Raw genomic sequence first — 21,351 nt, 5'->3', positions numbered from 1 at the left:
CCCAAATGATTTATTTTTCATCATAGGTACAAATGCTTGAAGAAATAGACAACTTCATAACAATTTAGAATGAAAAATATTGGTTGGGGAGTGTCATGAACCAAATATGCCTTATCAATTATTTATTTAGTATTACTTAATTCAGCTCACAAAAAAATTTAAATAAAAAAAAAAATTATATTTAAATTTTAAATTTAGACATACAGCATGGTAACAGGCCATTTTGCCCCAGAAGTCTCTGCCGCCCAATATACTCCCAATTAACCTACAACCCCCTGGTACATTTTGAATAGTGGGAGGAATCCGGAGCCCTCAGGGAAAACCCATGCAGACATGGGGAGTGCGTACAAACTCCTTACAGACAGCATGGGATTCGAACCCAATTGCTGCTGTAAAGGTGTTGCACTAACCGCTAAGCTAACCACGTCGCCTATAGGGCATTTAATAACTCCACTCCTCCACAAACAAGGTTACTTTATGGGATTATTGAACAAGATTAGCATGTTTTGTTTTAAATTGCTAAATGGTAAACTTCATTCTGAGAAAGTAATTTCTATAATGAAAAATCAAACTATAGGAGAGCAAAAACGAGATCTGCACAAAAAGATGTGAAGTTAAATATATTTTAGGACGCAAATGATCAATAGATTCAATGAAAGATTATATCCTAATCTGGGAAAATAAGTGATTAAATATAATTTTATATAATAAAATTCAGATTATTTATGATTAAGATTAAACAGTTTAATATTTGTAATCTGACTACTTACAGACATCAATTAGATATGCAACACTTCAAAAAAGGAGAGCAGAATAGTGTTTCAGAGCAAGTTATTATGACAATAAGGAATTGTGCAAACCAGTTCTCCTGTTTGCTCTTATATGTACTCACAGGTGAGAATGAGCAGGTAACACTAATGCAGTATATAGCAGGCTAACATACTGTAATTAAATCTTAGATTGGTTCAAAGAACCAGCAGAGTGCAACGTGGCTTTATAGTCAAAATAATAAAACAATCTGGGGTAAGATGGCTATAAATGCGAATTGCATTGAAATAAAATAAACTTCGAACCGTTCATGGTGAACACCTTGGTCAGTGGGCTCTATAAAAGGTCATTCATATGGGAATTGACTAAAATCTTAAGATATGCAGTATAATGTTTGATTCTACCTAAGTTGTGCATACAGGAGAAGTTTTTAAACATTTTAATTAATTTAAAAGTTACACAAACATTCTAAACAGTTTCCTTCAGTTTATTTTTCTAAGTTTAAGAGAAATGGATTTGAACAAGATATTGGAGGAAATAGTTCATCTGAACAAAACACTTCCCTTGACTTTGCTCATTCTGCACAAATGATTTGCTATTCATTATGATGACTGACTGATTTAAGTGCATTGTAAAAGGTGCACAATGGAACGCTACTCATGCTGTGGCAACAGCAAATTAATCCAAATATTTTGAAATTGATCAGAATAATCATTATTGACAGTCTGAAGATAAAATAAAGAGACAAAATAGGAGCAGCAATCAAAATGACAGCATGTCAAACAGACCACATTGATTATATGTTAACTTTGTTATCAACCACACATTGTGGGGGAAGAAAACTTCCTTCAATTCAGCTCATTTTACAAACTTAACAGTCCTCTGAATATTAGTGGCAGTGTATGCAAAAGTTCCAAAAAGCCTCGCCTCTGCTCAAATACTGTTGTAAAAAATGCACATCCATGGAGTAAACTTTTACTGGAACCATCTGCAATTAGAAAGGAAAAACTCACTGCGCTTTTTCTCATTAAAATAACATTGAGTTGCTTGTACATTTGTGACATAAATTTGTGTACCTAACTGCAGTTGTACGGATGCTGCATTATATATTAAACCTTTTTAATTTTCAAATGAAACCCATCTGTGTGAGAGACCTGTCCACAGCAGGTAAATAATAAATAACTGCCAGTGTCATTACAACCATTATACATACAATGTCATCTTCGGTAAAAGGCAAATTTCGTGACCATCATAGCACAGAAATGTCAATACAAACCAAGTATGTATTTAAAAAGATGTTGCATACCACAGTTTACTGGATTTCATGCTGTGTAATGCTCTCAAAGAAACTTCCACCTTAGCTAATGCAACACTGGATTAGATCTGTAGAGATAGTAGGCCTTTGTAGTGTTCAACACGCTAGCAATAAACAAGAGCTGAATGAGAGGAAAAAAATCTTGAGGCCTGCAGTGGACATCCAGCCAGTGGAGCACACATAATAACAGGCATTAAGGCCACCATCCTGAAGAATTCTCGAACATCTTGCTGCTGATAACAATATGCCAGCGCTTGTTTTAAAAATGTTATTTTCTTTTTTTAAAATTAATTCCAAATTTGTTCTCAAAGAAGTTTCTTAACCATCGGAAACGTGCATCCTCATGTGATCGTTGAATTGTTCGATTTGGTCGAACTTGGCTGGGCACACAGAGCAGACATATGTAGTCACCTCAGAGCAGCCAGTGCCATGAAGTGCCATGTGTCTCTCCAATAAGGTCTTGTGGGAGAACTTCTTTTTGCAGACGTAGCACTCGTAGGACTTCTCACCACGATGAAGCCGCATGTGGACATTGAGGGAGCTCTTTTGGGTGAAACGCTTGTTGCAGATACTACACTGATAGGCTCTCACACCAGTGTGTGTCACCATGTGTTTAATCAGGTAATCCTTCAGAGAAAATGAGCGCCAACAAATGCTGCATTGATGTGGCTTCTCCCCTATAAGGCATTGAACAATTAAACACGTTAACCAATTTCAAAGATTTTAAATAGGACAATTTCACAAATAGACTGAGATGTAGAGGACTAATCTATTTCAGTCACATAAAATGACAAAAAAAATTCAGGGTAGAATCACAAATATTCATAAATAGCTACTCTCAGCATATAATTTTATATAATGCTTTCATTTTACAAGCTACCATACTGATGGAGCGAGACTGGAAATTTGTCCAGCAGCAACCTAGAAACACAATATGGAAGAAATTGGTCTATAACTTGCAGTCACAAGAAGCTCACTGTGGCATTTTCGGACTGGTTTTCTGGAAACATTTTGAATTACTTAGAATCAGGATTCTGTAGCTTTAAAAAGAAAAATGAAAAGGCAGCGTTGCTGTACCAAGAAATTCCAGATAATTATGCCTGGAGAGTAAAAATGAATTAACGACTGCAATGAAAAAAAGTTGAAGGAATCTACATTGCAACACACGACTGAGGAACAGCAAACTACCTGGTCCCCAAGAGTCAAAGAAAACTAACTCACACTGAGCAGTCTTCAAGGTAAAGAGGCTTTATTTTCTGATATCACGGACAGCCAAAATCAGATTACCTGGAAAGTGTCTTACAGAGTGCTGTCACAAAGATAACCCTGCAGTCACAAAGACAGATCAAACAATGCAAATTGTATAACTATCGTGCCATTTATACAGAACTATAAATTATAGACTAGTAGGCATGGCCCCACTCTGGCCCTGGAATGTATGTGCTAGTTTTAATTCCCTTGCTTTTTATTGTCACTCTATCTTTTTAGCTGATTTAACTCTTTAAGCACCAAATTCTTCCACACCTACCTTGCTTCACTATTTCAAAAGATCATTGTGATCTCAACTCTATATTGACCATCCACTCCTTAGTTCTCCAAAGACCATCCACTCCTGCTCTGAACACATTCAAAGATTTGCTCCCTTCAAAAAGTCCCAAAGACTCACAATCTTAAATTTCCAGCATTTTCTTAAGAGAGTAGAACCCCAAATTTCAAATAGTGATCAATTGCTTTAGATCCCCCCCTAAACAAAATCATTCTCTCGAGATCTTTCACCATCTTTTACCTTTCAATTAAATTCCCCACCTTCCTTCTAAACTCCAGTGGATGCATAGCCAGTCTGTTCAATCTCTTTCCTAAAGGCAACCTGTCAATTTCAGCACCTAATAGCCTGAATACGCCTGAGATTGTTTGATCTCAGAAACAAACCAGACTCAGGCTGGGTCAGTACTTGGAGGTGAGATGCCTAGGATCACCAGGTGCTGTAGGTTTCTGTGAGGGGCACTGGACAAAGTGGCGACCTTACGGTAAAGAATTTTATATATGTTACATTCTAAATGTAGTATTACGTGACAATCACGGAACATTCACCTTTACCTTTTACCCTTAGCAGATTTGCATCTGCTTGAGTTCAGAAAGGTAAGAGGTATTTGTGACATCAGCAAAATTAGCAACTAGACCTTTGGTGGCTTCAAATCACTGAAACTAACTGCAAATGTTTGAAACACCAAAGTTTGCAGATGTTGTGACTATGGTAAAAACATAAAAATGCTGGTGGAACACAGCAGGTCATGCAGCATCCAAAGGAGATAAAGATCCAGTATTTTGGGCCTGAGCTCCTCTTCAAAGTTTGAGCCAAAAGGCGGACAGGCGGCTGAATAAAAAGGCTGGGGGAGGGAAGGAAGGACAGAGGGGGCACAGCCCAACAAGCAAAAGTCCATGACTGGACATGAACAAGAGAAGTGAAAATTGATTGGGGGAGGAGTGGCTCTGTGGATGTAGAGCTGGTGGAAAGGAGATGGTGGTGGGGGGGGGGGGGGTGAGGTAGAGAGAGAGCTATTTAAGAAGTAGAAAATTAGCACCTTCTTTAGAACTCAATTCAGATTAATTCACCACCATATCAGGACATTTCTCTGCACAATGGGGTTTCACTATTATTCCCGGCTAAATAAAATGACCAGAAATTAGCAGCAAAAAATGGATGCTGAGTATCATAATCATAAAAAGGTGACTAAAGTGATGAAAAAGAGACATCTTGAACATAGAAAACTCATAAACCCTGGTAATATAACAAGAAGATTTACTAGGATGTGGTGGGTCTTCAGGTGTTGAGTTACAGGGAAAGATTAAACAGGTTAAGAATGAAGAATGAGGGGAGATTTGATATAGGCTTACAAGATTAAGACAGAGTGGATATGAGTAGGCTTTTTCCACTTAGATGGGGTGGGAGAGGAGGAGATAATTGCGAGAGGTCATCGTTTTAAGCTGAAGGGGAAAAGGTTTAGGGGGAACATTAGGGGAAATTTCTTCACAGAGAATGGTGGGAGGGTGGAATGAACTGCCATCTGATGTGGAGAATTTGGGATCGATCTTGAGTTTTAAGAATAGATTGGATAGATACATGGATGGGAGAGGTCTGGAGGGTTATGGAATGGGAACAGGTCAGTGAGACTAGCAGAACAATGGTTGGCACAGACTAGAAGGGCCTGTTTGGTTCTAAAAGCAGATCACATTCTCAAACTAATCTAAACAACCTGCTCTAAGAGGGGCATGACTTGTATACTCAGATACCACTATGTTTATGTTTCTGATGTGATAAAAATTGAATGGCTAAGAGTTGCTTTGTTCCCCGTGTGTAAATTTCTGCAATTTTACAAAGCAACCCAAATTAGAAAATTGTTGCACTAGTGTTCCATACATTTCACTACAAAGGGTGAATTTATCAACTAATGATTCCTGATGCAGAGAACAGAGCACATAAAGAGAGATCATTCAAGATGCCTTCCCTAACTGTTATAATTTCTACAACAAATCCTTTCTTTCTGGGCTGACTCTGGTCTTTGAAACTATCAAAAACAGCCAGTTTCCTGGTCATGCAACTTCCTTATTGCATCTGTATCCTTGACAACTATGTGCTCAGCCTCATCACAATCCGCACACAATTGCAGAAATATTCGGTAAATGTTCTCTCTGTGATTACAAGTTTGCACCAATTACCATCTACGTTCCAAGACATACAGGATTAGAAAGTTCATTGGTCATATGGGTGCTTTGGGTGACGTGGGCTCATGGGCATGAAGGGCCTGTTACTGGGCCGTTAAATATCATGGAAACAGCCCTTAAGCTAAATTTGCCCATGGCAACCAAATTGTCCCATGGCCCTCTAAACACAACCTATCCATGTATCCAAATGTTCTTGATTTCTTTATTGTCAGGTAATAGAACAGCACATGTAATATTACACGTAACCTCCTTATCTTCTGCTTATTGCCATAAGGCAATCAAAGAGACACCGTTAGTCACCCAGTATCCTTTACAGTAAAAGACACAAAAGATAGTACCTTCTGTTGATTCGCCTCCAGCACTCCCACAGTGCCTACACCCAAAGTCCATCTGGAGGCCTTCTTGACCTCAACATCCTCTTGATACCTGCTTTCCAGTCTCCAGCAACTTGATGATTACTTTGGTGCTGCCTCATGTACGCATGATGAGCTCATCGAACTCATCCACTTTGTTGCCAAATTTCACCCCAATGTCAAATTTACTTGGTCCATCTCTAGCAACACTCTCCCTTTCCTCAATCTCTCTGTCTCCATCTCAGGAGACCAGCCCATCAACTCCCACCACTACTTCAACTACACCTCTTCCATCCTGTCTCCTGTAAGGATTCCATTCCATTTTCTCCATCCCCATCACTTCTGCAGCCAGGATGAGGACTTCCATGCCAGATCATCAGAGATGTCCTCCTTCTTTAAACAACCTGGCTTTCCCTCTACCACCATCAACTCAGCACTCATCCACATATACCCCATTATCCGCAAATTTGCCCCGGACCCTCCACCTCCACGTGCAACAAGGACAGGATTCCTTTTGTCTTCACCTACCCCCACCAGCCTCTGCATCCAAAACATCCTCCTCCACCATTTCCACCACCTACTATGTGATCCCACCACTAGACACATATTTCCCTCTCCTCCCTCCCTGCCTATCATCCTCTAGGGTCCTACCCCTGTGAAAGCAGGAGATGCTCCACTTGTGCCCACACCTCCTCCCTCACCACCATTCAAGGGCCCAAACAGTCCTTCTAAGTGAAGCAACATTTCACTTGTGAATCTTCAGGGGTTGTCTACTGCATCTGGTGCTCACATTGTGGTCTCCTCTACATCGGAGAGACTGGACTTTATTGAGCACCTCGGCTCTGTCCGCCGTGATAGTATGGATCTCCCAGTGGCCACCCATTTCAAGTCTCCATCCCAGTCCCTTGCTGACATGTCTACCATGGTTTCATGTACTGCCAGACTGAGACCACTCATAAATTGGAGAAACCACTTCATCCGACTGGGCACCCTCCAACCTGATGGCATCTCTGGCTTTTGTTAAATCCTGCCCCCTTACTTCTTTCCCGTCATCTTCCCCTACCTGTCTCCCCCTTCTGTCTCCTTTTGCACAAACATGATCCATTCTTACCTCATTGCTTATCATATCCAATTAACAACTTTTGCTGGTCCAGATTCCTTCCCCATTGATTGTATTCTTAAACTTTCCTGCTTCTGGCTTTTTCTGCTTATTCCTTAAAGAAGGGCTCAGGTCTGAAATGTCAACAATGTATCTTTGTCTCCTATAGACACTGAAAAGATCAGCCGAGTTCCTCCAGCATTTCGGTGTGTTTTCACTATGATCACAGTATCTGCAGACTTTTGTGTTTCACCTTTCTTCCAACAGCTCGCAGACTACGTGGGTCCCCTGACTGCAAGTCACCCACAGTCTGCGTGAGTCCCTCAGCCATTAAGCCCCTCGCTGGTTCTCTTTGAGTGGCTATATTGGTTTTGTAGAGAAATGTATGGTGGAAACAAAGGACTCCTTTAAAAGTTCTTCAATCTGATGGCTAAATACAGCAGTATGCAACAGACATTGGTTGAAGATATTCACAAAACATTCTGAGGGTATTCAAGAACCTCTAACATTTCCATAGTAGCAATTTGAGATGTTACCCCAGTGCCAACACTCTACATAGTTGATGCCAGTGTGGCTCTCAAAAACTTCAGAATTTAACACAGGATTGGCAGACTAAATTCCACACACACTGTAATTTAGTTTTGCAAAGTTGTGTGATGAACCCAATCCTTCCTTGGATAGAATTCTCTGTATATGTCCCAATAATAATGTAGTATGGTTGTTTTGTACTCTCTCTGAGCTATCCTCACCTCACCTACGGCAATCCATAGCAACTGATGAATTTAGGTTAAAGTTGGTATGCTTATACTTATATCATGGAGCATTTATAATTTGGACCTATCTAAATTAAAAAAAAAATAACAAAGATAAAAGGAGTCAATTTTTAAAATTATTTTTTCATGTTTAAAGTACATATACAACCAGACCAATGAGCATTTCTCCAGACCATAGTGCACATTCAGAGCCAGCTCTTCAGCGCTTGACGTCCTGCTTTGCGGAAACTGCCAAAATGTTTGGCCTGGAAGTCAGCCTGAAGAAAACTGAGGTCCTCCATCAGCCAGCTCCCCACCATGACTACCAGCCCCCCCACATCTCCATCGGGCACATAAAACTCAAAACGGTCAACCAGTTTACCTATCTCGGCTGCACCATTTCATCAGATGCAAGGATCGACAATGAGATAGACAACAGACTCGCCAAGGCAAATAGCGCCTTTGGAAGACTACACAAAAGAGTCTGGAAAAACAACCAACTGAAAAACCTCACAAAGATAAGCGTATACAGAGCCGTTGTCATACCCACACTCCTGTTCGGCTCCGAATCATGGGTCCTCTACCAGCACCACCTACGGCTCCTAGAACGCTTCCACCAGCGTTGTCTCCGCTCCATCCTCAACATCCATTGGAGCGCTCACACCCCTAACGTCGAGGTACTCGAGATGGCAGAGGTCGACAGCATCGAGTCCACGCTGCTGAAGATCCAGCTGCGCTGGATGGGTCACGTCTCCAGAATGGAGGACCATCGCCTTCCCAAGATCGTATTATATGGCGAGCTCTCCACTGGCCACCGTGACAGAGGTGCACCAAAGAAAAGGTACAAGGACTGCCTAAAGAAATCTCTTGGTGCCTGCCACATTGACCACCGCCAGTGGGCTGATAACGCCTCAAACCGTGCATCTTGGCGCCTCACAGTTTGGCGGGCAGCAGCCTCCTTTGAAGAAGACCGCAGAGCCCACCTCACTGACAAAAGGCAAAGGAGGAAAAACCCAACACCCAACCCCAACCAACCAATTTTCCCTTGCAACCGCTGCAATCGTGTCTGCCTGTCCCGCATCGGACTGGTCAGCCACAAACGAGCCTGCAGCTGACGTGGACTTTTTTACCCCCTCCATAAATCTTCGTCCGCGAAGCCAAGCCAAAGTGCACACTTCATAATTTAAAATAAATGTACTCAGTTACAGAAATTGTTCATCAATCTCACAGCGTGTGGGAAGAAGCTATTCCCTAGCCTGGCAGTCCTGTTTCTGATTCTCCTGTACCTCCTTCCTAAAGGGAGTGGGTCAAAATATAGTGTGCTAAATGGAAAGGGTCCTCAATAATTCTTTGAGCTCCATTTAGGCAATGCCCCCAGTGAATGTCATCAAGAAAGGGAGACCCCAGTGATCTTCCTGGCTATTTTGATGATCCTTTATATTGACTTCTGGCCTGATGCTTTGCAGCTAACGTATGGCCAGACAGGACACTCTCAGTGGTGCTCTTATAAAATGTTGTCAAGATGGGACTGGTGGTCTTGCCTTCCTCAGGAAGTGTAGGCACTGCTGCAACTTCCTAATGATGAAGTGTTCTGGGTCCAGGTTAGGTTGTCCAAAAACTTTGTGCTCTCCATTATGGGACCAAGTTCAGAGTTAAGATTTATTATTAGAGTACACACATGACATCACATACAATGCTGAGATTCTTTTCATTATGGGCCAGGAAGAATTTCTATCAGTCAGCAGTACAAAAAGCTGCATGCAAGAGAAAGGAGAGAAATATAAACAGACTGACTGTGCAAACACAGAAAAAGGAAATATTCAGTAATAATGTGTAAAGTAAGTGTAGCGACTTCCTTCTTATTCACATAGAGTCCACTTGGAGGCTAAGTTAGGGGTTTGTCTGCAATGCATTTTCAATCCTAAAATTGGTATTTTTGCTTCCAGCTCAGCTATGATAAGCTCAAAGCATCTGAATTTCTTCATCATGTTTGTTACGTTGCTGAAATGCATTTTCTTTTTCTTTCTGCATCGTTATTAGCTGGGCCTTCAAGTTATATTCTTGACTGTTTTTCTGTAGCCAACTGTCTGGTATTATTAACCAATGACTTGTTCTTTTTCAAAAGATGACTCTCCTCGACCAACCCTTTGCATCTTGGTAAGGCTGAATCTCTTTCCTTATTAACTGTATTTATTTCTTCAGCAGTTAGTTCTTTCGTCAACTTTCTGGCTTTGCAAATTCTATCTACAATTAATTCTTTATTCTTGTCAATTGTTCTCTGGAGCTTTCCCTTGGTCACTTTCAAAACTGAAGAATCATTGGATTCATACTCATCCTTTTGAAATCCAAGTTTTGTTTCCAAGTACAAAGTTAAAAGCTTTCTGTTCACTGTTCTCGAGATTATGCAATATTTCTTAGTCCTTTTCCAATATTTTGTTCTCAGAAGGCCGTTGCATCACATTCTCAATTACCTGCTGATTTATTTCATTAGCACAATTTTCTGCATGCTCCAGTTCTGCAGCAAGTTATGATGTAATCGCCATTCTCAGTCTGTTTTAGTCTGCCTCAGATTCAATTACACAGGAATAACCACCATCAGTATTTGCAGCATCTTCTACTATTTAATTTTCAGCTATTATTAATGAAAATAACCCTTCAGTATTGGTTTAGAACACTTCGATTTGTTTTCACATTGATCTGCTTCCTTTTCTTCAGAAGTCAATTTCTTATTTACAGTCTTGTGCTGTTCCCATAATTCATCAAGTTTCACTATCCAAACAGTGTTCAAACTTGCCACAAATACACAAAAGGAGTCCACAGACGTATGCCTACAGCTTCTGATGGCTGTAATGTGCTGCTATTAGCAAACAAGCTTCCTCTGCTGCATCCGTCAGGTAACAATGCTGATTTTCAAGAAATGGATTTACCAATATGTCAACAAAATCATCTTCTAACAGATTAGAAGTTTCTAATTATTTTTCTGTCTGACGGAGTGAATTGGAAACTGCAAAGCAACTCACATTTCTAAGATGACCACCGTATTGCCTTCAATACCACTCCAACCACAGAGGGATTATTTTCTATCTTCTATCCTTCTATTTTCTGTTCCAACAATAACTTTTCGTTGACTAAATACAACAGTTTTTTGTCAATAAACTTTTGTCAATTTATTACAACAATTTCTGTTGATTTAATGTAGGGACTTCCCTCTTCTTCACATATAGTTGCTTGTAGGCTAGAGTTCGTCTGCAACACATTTTCAATAATTTCCGGTACAAGTACAGTTGTATTTAAATCCTTTATTGTTAACACACAAAACTCATATCCTTCTTTTCTAATATTCTATGTAGCAGAATCTTAACAACAGAGCATTCATATAAAAGTTAACAAGGCCTAAACAATATTCAAATGATATTTTAACGATGCTTAAACAATTTTGAAATGGTCAACAGAAATTTTTGTCCCCTAACTCACCCTACTCCAATTTCCAACTGCCAATGCTGCTGAAGAACCTCATTTTAAGCGTGCGCTTAACTCCTGCACATGATCCTTGGTGCGCTGCGCTGGCCCCGGCTCCAACCACTGTACTGCTGAGGCCAAGCTGAGTGCGCATGTGTACTGACTGACACACCGACCCCCAGCTGACACAGCTGCTACTGGGGTGGAGTCAAGTGCGCGTGCGCCGCCATACTCCAGTCCCATCAATGGTGCCGGCCCTCGTGCATGTGCCCATGTGAAGAGGCCTACGGACCCTGGTGGATACTGCTGACACCCATGACTGCAACAGGTAAGGACTAAGCCTATGGCTCTTACAGTAAGAATCCTCAAATGAGTTTCTGATTTTGTTTTTTAGGTGTCTGATGGCAGAGGTGTAGTAACTGTTCTTGAACCTGATAATGAACCTGGTGGTATGAGTCTTGTGGTACCTATACCTCTTTCCTGGTGGTGGGAGTGAGAACATACCCTGGGTGGTGTGAATCCTTGATGATTGCTGGTGCTCACCAATGGCATCATTCCCTGTATATTTTCTTCATAGTTTTGACTATGATGTACCAGGCTGTGACCAGTACCTTTCACAGGCTTTATGTTCAGGAGTACTGGTGTCCCCATAGCAGGCTGTGATGCAGTCCAGCACACACTTTCCACTATACATCTGCAAAGTCTATCAAGGTTTCTGATGTCATACCAAACCTCTGCAAACACCTGAGGAAGTAGAGGTGCTGACATCATGATTACATTGGTATGTTGTGTGTATGTGTCCGTACCAAAATGGATGGTCGATATGGATTGCTACATGCTTGGTGAAGATACACCAAAGAGTGCAAAGCAGTGATACAACGCTGTCATTCAAATCTACCAATGCTTACTTTTCCAACTTATTTGCAGTGATCATTGTGACCATATTCAGTGCTGAACACTCATGGTTTCTTCTGATTGCATCTGTATCCTCTTAATTAATGTCATCATGACCTAAGGAGGATATGAACGAGACATCAACAAATTCAGGAGAAAGATGTTTATGTAGTACATACATGCTTGACATGACGGATCAACTGGGCGGTGTCTTCATGAACAAGTCGTTCAAACAAATTGTAATTAGACTCTCAAATTCTATCCTTGCCATCATGTTGGGAGTCTTGCAAATTCAAATGGGTTACGATAATATAAAGGATTTCATTAAAGACCTTGTCATGAGCACAAGTAAGGGCAAATGGAATCTTGTTTGGACTCAAGACCTTTGTCAAATATCATGATACAGAAGATGATAATTTGACCCACCTGATCCATGCCATCTTTCGGGGCATTTCATCAGTCCCAATCTGCCACTTATTCGCATGTATCTACCTACCTGTGACACCACTTTCAGGGAATTATGTATCTGTATTCCTTAATCCCTTTGTTCCTCTGCACTCCTCAGTGTCCAACCATTTACTGTTTATGTCCTACCTTGGTTTGTCCTTCCAAAATGCAACACCTCACACCTACATTAAATTCAATCTGCATTTTCTGGCCCACTTTTCCAGTTGGTCTTGATCCCTCTGCAAGCTTTGAAAGCTTTATTTGTTGTCCACAAATCTTAGCGTCATCAGCAAACTTGCTGATCCAATTTACACATTATGATCCAGATCATTGATATAGACAACAAATAACAATGGTCCCAGCACCGATCCCTGAGTCACACCACTAATCACAGGGACACCACTAATCACAGGCCTCCAGTCTGAGAAGCAATCATCCATTACCACTCTCTTATGACTTTTACACTGCCGCTGAGAAGCAGGAAATTTGCAATGCAGACTGTGTAGAAAGGTTGGGATGTATATTCGTAGCTAATTTGCATCCTGGCATTTTTCCAATAGGAGCCCAAGACATTTTTGTAGCCAGCTTACAGTCTAAACTGAAATAGAGGCTGTCTGCAACAATGTACCCGATTGCCTCGCTCTTAGCTCCCACCATCCGTTCCCCCCACCCTGCCCCGGCTGTCCATCACCCACTGCCCACAGCCATCTGTTGGCCCCCCCCCATCCTCATTTAACTCCAAACACAGCAGAAGGGGTGCAGTGCTGCTGACCCTGGAGTTCACCGCAGCGCCATACTGGCTCGTGGTGATGGCTCAATGCAGAAACAAAGGTTGTCTTCCTTACCTATAATCCGCTATGCAGCTAGAATTGCTCTGCATATCCCTGGTGCTGGGAGAATGGTTCCATCTGGGTGGGGGATTACGGGTGAGGAAGATGGCCACTGATCCCTCATTGAGCCAGTCACTACCACCGGGTGCTCAGGGCCAAGAGTCACCTTTCCACCAAAGGTAAGAGAGGATGCCCAAGGGGATAGGGATGACGGGGAAAAAGGACAGGGGTGCGGGAGGTCTCCCTCTGAAAACTGAGAACATTTGTGCAACATTTTAAAAACTCAGTTATATTTGGAGGTAACTTTTATTCAACCTACCCCTACCTCCAAAATCACTGCAACTCAGTATAAAAACCCTGCCTGCATGAACGGCCATTCTGAGGTAAGTATGCTAATTTATTATGGGAAATTAATGTTACTTATGTGTAAAAACCATAAAAGTCTTCTCCCATTCAGCCAGTTTCAAATCCAGTTTACAATCTCTGCATGGATACCTAGTGTCTGAACCTTCTGAACTAGCCTCCCATGTGGAACCTTGTCCAAGACCTTACCAGTCCATGTAGATAACATCCACAGCCTTTCCTTCATCTACTTTCTTGATAACCTCCTCTAAAAACTCTCATCAAAGAACAATCCTTGCTAATGTGAACAGATGAATACATGTTTGATCAAATATCGTCTCAGATTAGAATTAGAAAAAAATCTCATACAAAGATGACCTGTCCTTGAGAGAGGGCCGAGGGGATAAGGTGGTCAAGGACACAATAAGGGAAAGGAATTCAGTGACTGTGTCAGCAGCTCTTACAGTGACAGAAACACTTGTCATGGCTGCACCTTCGAGTTTTCTAAAGTTTAGTTGTGATTTGAAAATTAAATCGAGGAACATTAAGAATTTAAAGAAGATAATTTCTGTTTCAGACATTGGCACATTTCCCATTATGCTGGCCAGTACAGTAATTTCTAAGTCATTACTTTAAACCCTGACATCCATGCATATGATCATATGCATCCTTAAAACTCACAAAAAGAGGCAATTATTGTTGATCAACTGCAAAAAAAATCTAAATTGGGAGTTTAATGCCCATGAAAGGCCGATATTAATGAGCCAACTGTTGAAGATTAGCTGGCAGCCAATGTTAAATTGATGACCCCCCACCCCCTGCCAAAGGCAACTTCATCAGGAGTTCAATATGCTGCAGCACGTAAATTTTGGTTTCTTTAAACAAGTCTCATTTTTTTTTGGCAAAGGAAGAATCTTTGATTAAAGGGTTAAGGAAAAGAGTGGAAGAATGGGACTGACTGGATTGCTTTCAACGACCTAATGAACTAAATAATTTGAACAACTAGTCTGCAGATGCTGTGACACAAGATAGTTGGAGAAACTCTTCAGGTCCCGCAGCATCCATAGGTGGTAAAGATATATAACCAAGGTTTCAGGTCTGAGCCCTTGGTCAAGGTAAGGGCCCAGGCCTGAAATGCTGGTTACATATCTTTACCTCCTGTGGACGCTGTGGGACCTGCTGAGTTTCTCCAGCAATTTTGAGTATGAACTAAATAATTAAATAAGATAATTCTATTATTTTTGATTATGGACCTTGGTACTAACACAGCTGGTAAAAAGCATATCACCGCTAGCTTAACTGTAAGCCTTCCAGATGATAGCTATATTATGATGCAGTAAGAAATACCACAGGTACAAAGCTTTTGCCCACACCTCACAGCCATAGCATTTTTTATAGCGAATCCATTTAAAATACTGGTTATTTAATAACAAAGCATAAAGCATTACAGCACAGTGCAGATCCTTCAGCCCACTATGTTGTGCTGACCTATGTAACTATGATTTGTTTTGCATCAGGGTGGGACACCTCTTGGCTCATGACGACAACATGCAGCTCCACAAATGTCTGTTTGTAATTGGCATCGGGAGCAATAATAAACTGTGGTGAGAATCACTGATGAGAATTTTTAAAAAATATTTAATTTTTTAAAGAAAAATTTAATATTTAATTTTTTAAAGAAAAATTTAGACATTCAGCATGGTAACAGGCCATTTTGGTCCATGAGTCTGTGCCTCTCAGTTTACACCCACTTAAACTGCACCCCCAGTACGTTTCGAACAGTGGGAGGAAACCGGAGCCCCTGGGGAAAAACCCACGCAGACAAGGGGAGAACGTACAAACTCCTTACAGACAGCGTAGGGTTCGTATTCTAGTCAACTGTGCTGTCCATCTTTCAGGGTAGATAGAAGGGCCTCCATTTAATTGACATTTGCTCCAAAGCAGTGGAGCAGGGGGTTGACATAATGTCAATGTTTGTGCACAAGAAGGTATTAATTAAAAAGCACATGCCACCCCCTTTCTCTTTGTCATAATATGTTCAGATCCAGTAGGTGAATGGTGAAACTGTCTGGTCAGATTGCAGTGTGAGCCAGGTCTCAGTCCAGCAAACAACTGAGATTTGTCTCACCTATCACTGATAAAACAGCCTTGCCCTGAGGTCATCACTTTTATTTTTTAATGACTGGACATGTGCCAGTAGTATGGTAGGGGAAGTCTCAGTCCCCTCACTTCAGTTTGGTTTGGATCCCGGCCCTCATGCCCCATTTCCAGTATTGACCCTGGTGGTGGCTTGGCCCTTTAAGCCTGTTACATTCTGGTCAGCCTAACTCAACTGTTTCTGAGAGATTTGAAAATTGTTAATGTGGTTCAGCAGCTGCGAAACTCATTGAGAAGGAGACTGTATGTTGCCGATCGCAGTGCAAGGAGGTCGGAAGGAGAGTATTTAAAGGGAGTAGGAGCAGCCCATATAAAGTCGCCACTGATCGCTGGTGCCATTTTTTTTCATTTTAAACAGATCTCCTTTGGAACTTGCTATTGCCACCTTGTGAAAAAGATACTGGCTGTTCACCCTATCTATGCCTTTCATAATCTTTTATTAAGAACAATGGAGGACAGCATTGTAATGAATATAACACAGCCTAGTGTAAATTTTTGTGATGTTCAGTTATGACCAGATTTAAAATTGTATAAATGACCAAATATTAGTCAAATGATTGCACCATTTCATCTGATGCAAGGATCAATAACGAGATAGACAACAGACTCGCCAAGGCAAATAGCGCCTTTGGAAGACTACACAAAAGAGACTGGAAAAACAGCCATCTGAAGAAACATACAAAGATCAGCGTGTACAGAGCTGTTGTCATACCCACGCTCCTTTTTGGCTCTGAATCATGGGTCCTCTACCGGCATCACCTACGGCTCCTAGAACGCTTCCATCAGCGCTGTCTCCGCTCCATCCTCAACATTCATTGGAGTGACTTCATCACCAACATTGAAGTACTCGAGCTGGGAGAGTCCGCAAGCATCGAATCCACGCTGCTGAAGACCCAACTGCACTGGGTGGGTCACGTCTCCAGAATGGAGGACCATCGCCTTCCCAAGATCGTGTTATATGGCGAGCTCTCCACTGGCCACCAAGACAAAGGTGCACCAAAGAAGAGGTTCAAGGACTGTTTAAAGAAATCTCTTGGTGCCTGCCACATCGACTACCGCCAGTGGGCTGATATCGCCTCCAACCATGCATCTTGGCGCCTCACAGTTCGGCGGGCAGCAACCTCCCTTGAAGAAGACCGCAGAGCCCACCTCACTGACAAAAGACAAAGGAGGAAAAACCCAACACCCAACCCCAACCAACCAATTTTCCCTTGCAACCGTGCCTGCCTGTCTTGCATCGGACTTGTCAGTCACCAACGAGCCTGCAGCAGACGTGGACATACCCCTCCATAAATCTTTGTCCGCGAAGCCAAGCCAAAGAAAAGAAAAGATTGTATTCTAGAGATATTAAGCTCAGCCAAAATAAAGTTCACAATAAAATGGAGTTGGCTTAAACAGTGTTTCCTTTTGAGCAGAGGTAAAGAGGCATTAAATGATATTCATAATTCTGAAGCCTGCCAATGGTTAAGTTTGTTCTAATTTTACATTTATACACCCTGTACTCAGAAGATCATCATAAGAGACTGAGAATACACTGAGAATGGTTAGCTCAACATTATTACAGGGCCAGAGACTCAGGTTCCAATCCATGGCTGTCTGCAAGGAATTTGAATGTTCCCCCTGTGAGAGCATAATTTTCCTCCAGATGCTCTGGTTTCCTCCCAATCTCCAAGTTGGGGTAGTAGGTTAATTGAGTGCAATTGAGTAGCATGTGTTTCAATGGCTGAAATCGGAATATATCATTAAAACTTCGTTAAACTTTAAACGCGGAAAGACAGAGCTCATGTTTTCTAAATTATGGTGAGATAATGCATATTGTGATACAATGTTAATGATAAAGTGTGTGTGTGTGGGAGGGGGGGGAAGAATAAGAGAATCACAAAAGATTGTGTCATTGATTAAACTATGACTGAAGAGAATGCAGACGCTGAAATCTGGCAAAAAAATGCTGCTGGAGGAATTCAGCGATGTTTAACCTGCTCAGATCCTCCAGTAATTAATGGAATTACCACTGATTCTGGAAGAGAAAAATAAGGTATCAGATTTTCTCCAGGATTTCAATGATTCTAAGAAATTTCACTAAGTCCCTGGAGTACTTCTGGCAAGTTTTCAAGGCTAACTGATTGGAATTTGAAAGATGTTTGTGTAATTATGGGTTTTGTTGGAAGCAACCAAGGTTGTATAATCAGATAATTCACACTGGAGCACTCTTACTTGGAACTAAGATTCTTTTTTCCCATCATGTTCCTTCTATCTCACATTATTGTCCTTCTGCAAATTGGAACAATTTCTATGATCTCTGACGGAATGCTTGAGATGTTAAATATTTCCATCAGAGCTCTTCATGACCTCTTCTTCTCTCAGGACAGAAATCTTGGATTTGCCAATTTGTACACCTTCAACACTGGAATCATTTGGTGAACACAAACCAGAGAACATGGATTAAGAGTGAAAGGGGAAAAGTTTAGGGGGAACATGACAGGGAATTTCTTCAAACAGAGAGTGGTGGGCATGTGGAACCAGCTGCCAGCTGAAATGCTGAATGCGGGCCCAATTTTAACTTTTAAGTAGAATTTGGATAGGTACATGGATGGGACAGATAAGGAATCAGAATCAGAATTTATTGTAGCGCCACCGTCAGTTCACAGACTTACCTGACACATCATGGGTTAGCAGTACTGGGCGCCAAAGTATAGCGAGTGGATCAGATGAAGCTCCTGCCTAAAGGTGCGGGGTGCTAATGGCTCATAGCTTGAACCTGCTGGTCCTGTGGACCAGCAGCTGTTCACTAATGAGCTCATTAACAGGCAGGGAATAAAAGGTCTGTGTATGTCTGCAATAAACAGACTTGAGTTGACTACCTTTGTGTGTGTTTGCCTTTATTTAGTAGCATCTACCATAGTAGCCACTACAATGTCATGAAATTCAGTGTTTTGCGGCAGCATCACAGTGCAAACATTCATATTATAACCATTTTATAACAATAAATATTAACAAAAATAGTGCACAAAAAGGCAGTGACTTTGGTTCATTGATCATTCAGGAATCTGATGGCAGCGGGGAAGAAGCTGTCCTTGTGCCGCTGAGAGCACATCTTTAGGCTTCTATTCCTGATGGTAGCAGAGTGAAGAGGGCATAGCCTAGGTCACACACGTCAAACTCAGGCCCGCGGGCCAAATTTGGCCGTGATATAATTATATTTGGCCCGCAAGATCATATCAAATATGTATTAGAGCTGGCCCGCTGGCTGCTGCGCCAGTATAGCGCATGCACAGCTAATACTACAAATCCCAGAATGCTTTGAAAATGCGTTGGCGCCAGCCCGTCAGCCCGCTAATCGCCCCCACCTCCTCTCTTTACTTACATTAGCATCTGCGACCTGTCGCCCAACTCACATGTAATAAACCCCTTACGAAAAATGGCCAAACGAAAGACAGAAAACAGGACCTTTCAAGACAGGTGGGAGCCAGACTATATGTTCATCATTTTAAAAGACAAACCTGTTTGTCATTGAAGCAAGTTGTTATTTTTTTGACTTGTTGGCTTGTGAAAAAAAATACATTTAAAAGGAGCTTAAAGGCTATAGAGAAATATTATTTATTGAATATTTTATTTCTCATTTGTTAATGCTTCTTCTGGAAAGAGTTTAACCAAAACTATTATTAAACATTTATTTTAATAAGAAAATGTTTAACATTACATATGTTGAAAGAAGAGAAAAGATGCAGATGTTGTTGAAAATTTTCAATAAATATTTAGTTTGGCCCACGACTTAGACCAAATTTTTAATTTTGGCCCTCTGTAAATTTGAGTTTGACACCCCTGGCGTAGGTGGCGGGGCTCTTTGAGGGTAGGGCTGCTTTTTTAAAAATATTTTATTTAAAATTTACAACATGTAATTGTACATTTAAAAAAGGTACATAATTAATTTCAAGTTTACAATGATTACATGGTATTAAATCCTTCCTCACCTCCCCCCTTTTCCTCATTATAAAAAATCATAACAGTATAACAGATATAAAATATAGATATATGAAAAGATACAAAAAAACAGAACATAAAAGGAATAGTATTATTCTGGATTCTCACACACTGAGACCTTACAATACTTATATATGTATAGTGAAGATGATTAAGAGGTTGGGAGTGCATTTATTTATCCATAACCATTGCATATATGGGCTCCAAGTTTGTACAAAAAGTGGATATTTATTTCTCAGGTTATAAGTAATTTTCTTCAAAGGAACACAGCTCTGAATTTCTGAAAACCATCTTTCTATTCGTAAATACACATCTGATTTTCAGGTCACTGCAATACACTATCTTGCCACCGCTAGAGCAATTTTAGTAAATTTCAGTTGATGGAATAATTTAGGTCTAGTTCCTTCTATACTTCCCAACAAAAATAAATCTGAATTTTGTGGAAAAACAGTACCAGTGATCTGACCCTGAAATTTTCTTAAATTCTCCCAAAAGGTTATAACTTTAGAGAATGACCAAGTAGAATGTAAGAAAGTTCCTATTTCATCACCATATCTAAAACATTTATTTGCATTTAAATTTGGAAGAATATGGTAAGATTTCAGGTTATAGGATAAATTGAGATAAAAGTGAAGTTATGCCCCTTACACAAGAAAATTATATATTCTTTGTCAAAGGAATACTCAATTTAAATGGCCAAAAGAGGCAATTAAATATTTAGGAATCCGGATAGATAATAACTGAAATAATCTGCACAAATTTGAATTATTTACCATTGCTTAAAAAAGTTGAGGATTTACAAAATGGATGAACTTGTCACTAACATTAGTAGGTAGGGTAAATTGTGTTAAGATTAATATTTTTCTGCAGATACAATGTAGCGGTCTGGTCCTGTACACAAGCATGCAGCCTACACACAACAGCGCAGGGACTTCCTCCTCACTGAGAAGCGCCAGGGTTTAAGAGTGGACTGTGGGAAGTGAGCACTGCTCCTGAGACTGGGCACTGACATCACTCCCTTCAGCCAGCACAGTGGGTGGGGGTTTTGCAGTATTGCTTTTGTAGAGTGGTCTGTTTGAATAAACAGTCAGTTATTGGTTCACTCAAAACAGTGCAGACGTGTTCCTTTTCTCTTTGCAGGACCACAGTTTGAGACCTACTGCGCATGCAGCAGCATGGACCCTACCGGCTTTTCAGCAGCTCCTGAAGCTGCCGATGACGAAGCTGCTGC

At 40.9% G+C, this 21,351-nt stretch overlaps 1 protein-coding gene across 11 annotated transcripts in view; it reads right to left on the bottom strand.

Moving 5' to 3' along the window:
- The window catches only part of LOC138738967 (zinc finger and BTB domain-containing protein 20-like), a 462,974-nt gene that overhangs the window by 18,974 nt on the left and 422,649 nt on the right, over window positions 1–21,351 (bottom strand). For 8 of the 11 annotated variants that reach the window (XM_069890223.1, XM_069890224.1, XM_069890225.1 and 5 more), the window contains one exon: window positions 734–2,760. The exons of 1 other annotated variant lie outside the window; for it this stretch is intronic. In XM_069890223.1, coding sequence (XP_069746324.1) covers window positions 2,402–2,760 — 359 coding nt within the window. In that variant the 3' untranslated portion in view covers window positions 734–2,401. Of the gene's footprint in view, window positions 1–733; window positions 2,761–12,377; window positions 12,481–21,351 lie in introns of those variants that run through there. 2 more of the 11 variants (XR_011341908.1, XR_011341909.1) reach the window with 2 other exon arrangements.

The sequence above is a fragment of the Narcine bancroftii genome, chromosome 7 (genome assembly GCF_036971445.1).
Source record: "Narcine bancroftii isolate sNarBan1 chromosome 7, sNarBan1.hap1, whole genome shotgun sequence".
In the NCBI taxonomy this organism is placed as follows: Eukaryota; Metazoa; Chordata; class Chondrichthyes; order Torpediniformes; family Narcinidae; genus Narcine; species Narcine bancroftii.
The sequence above is the reverse complement of the archived record's forward strand: the minus strand, read 5'-3'. Positions and strand labels throughout refer to the sequence as shown.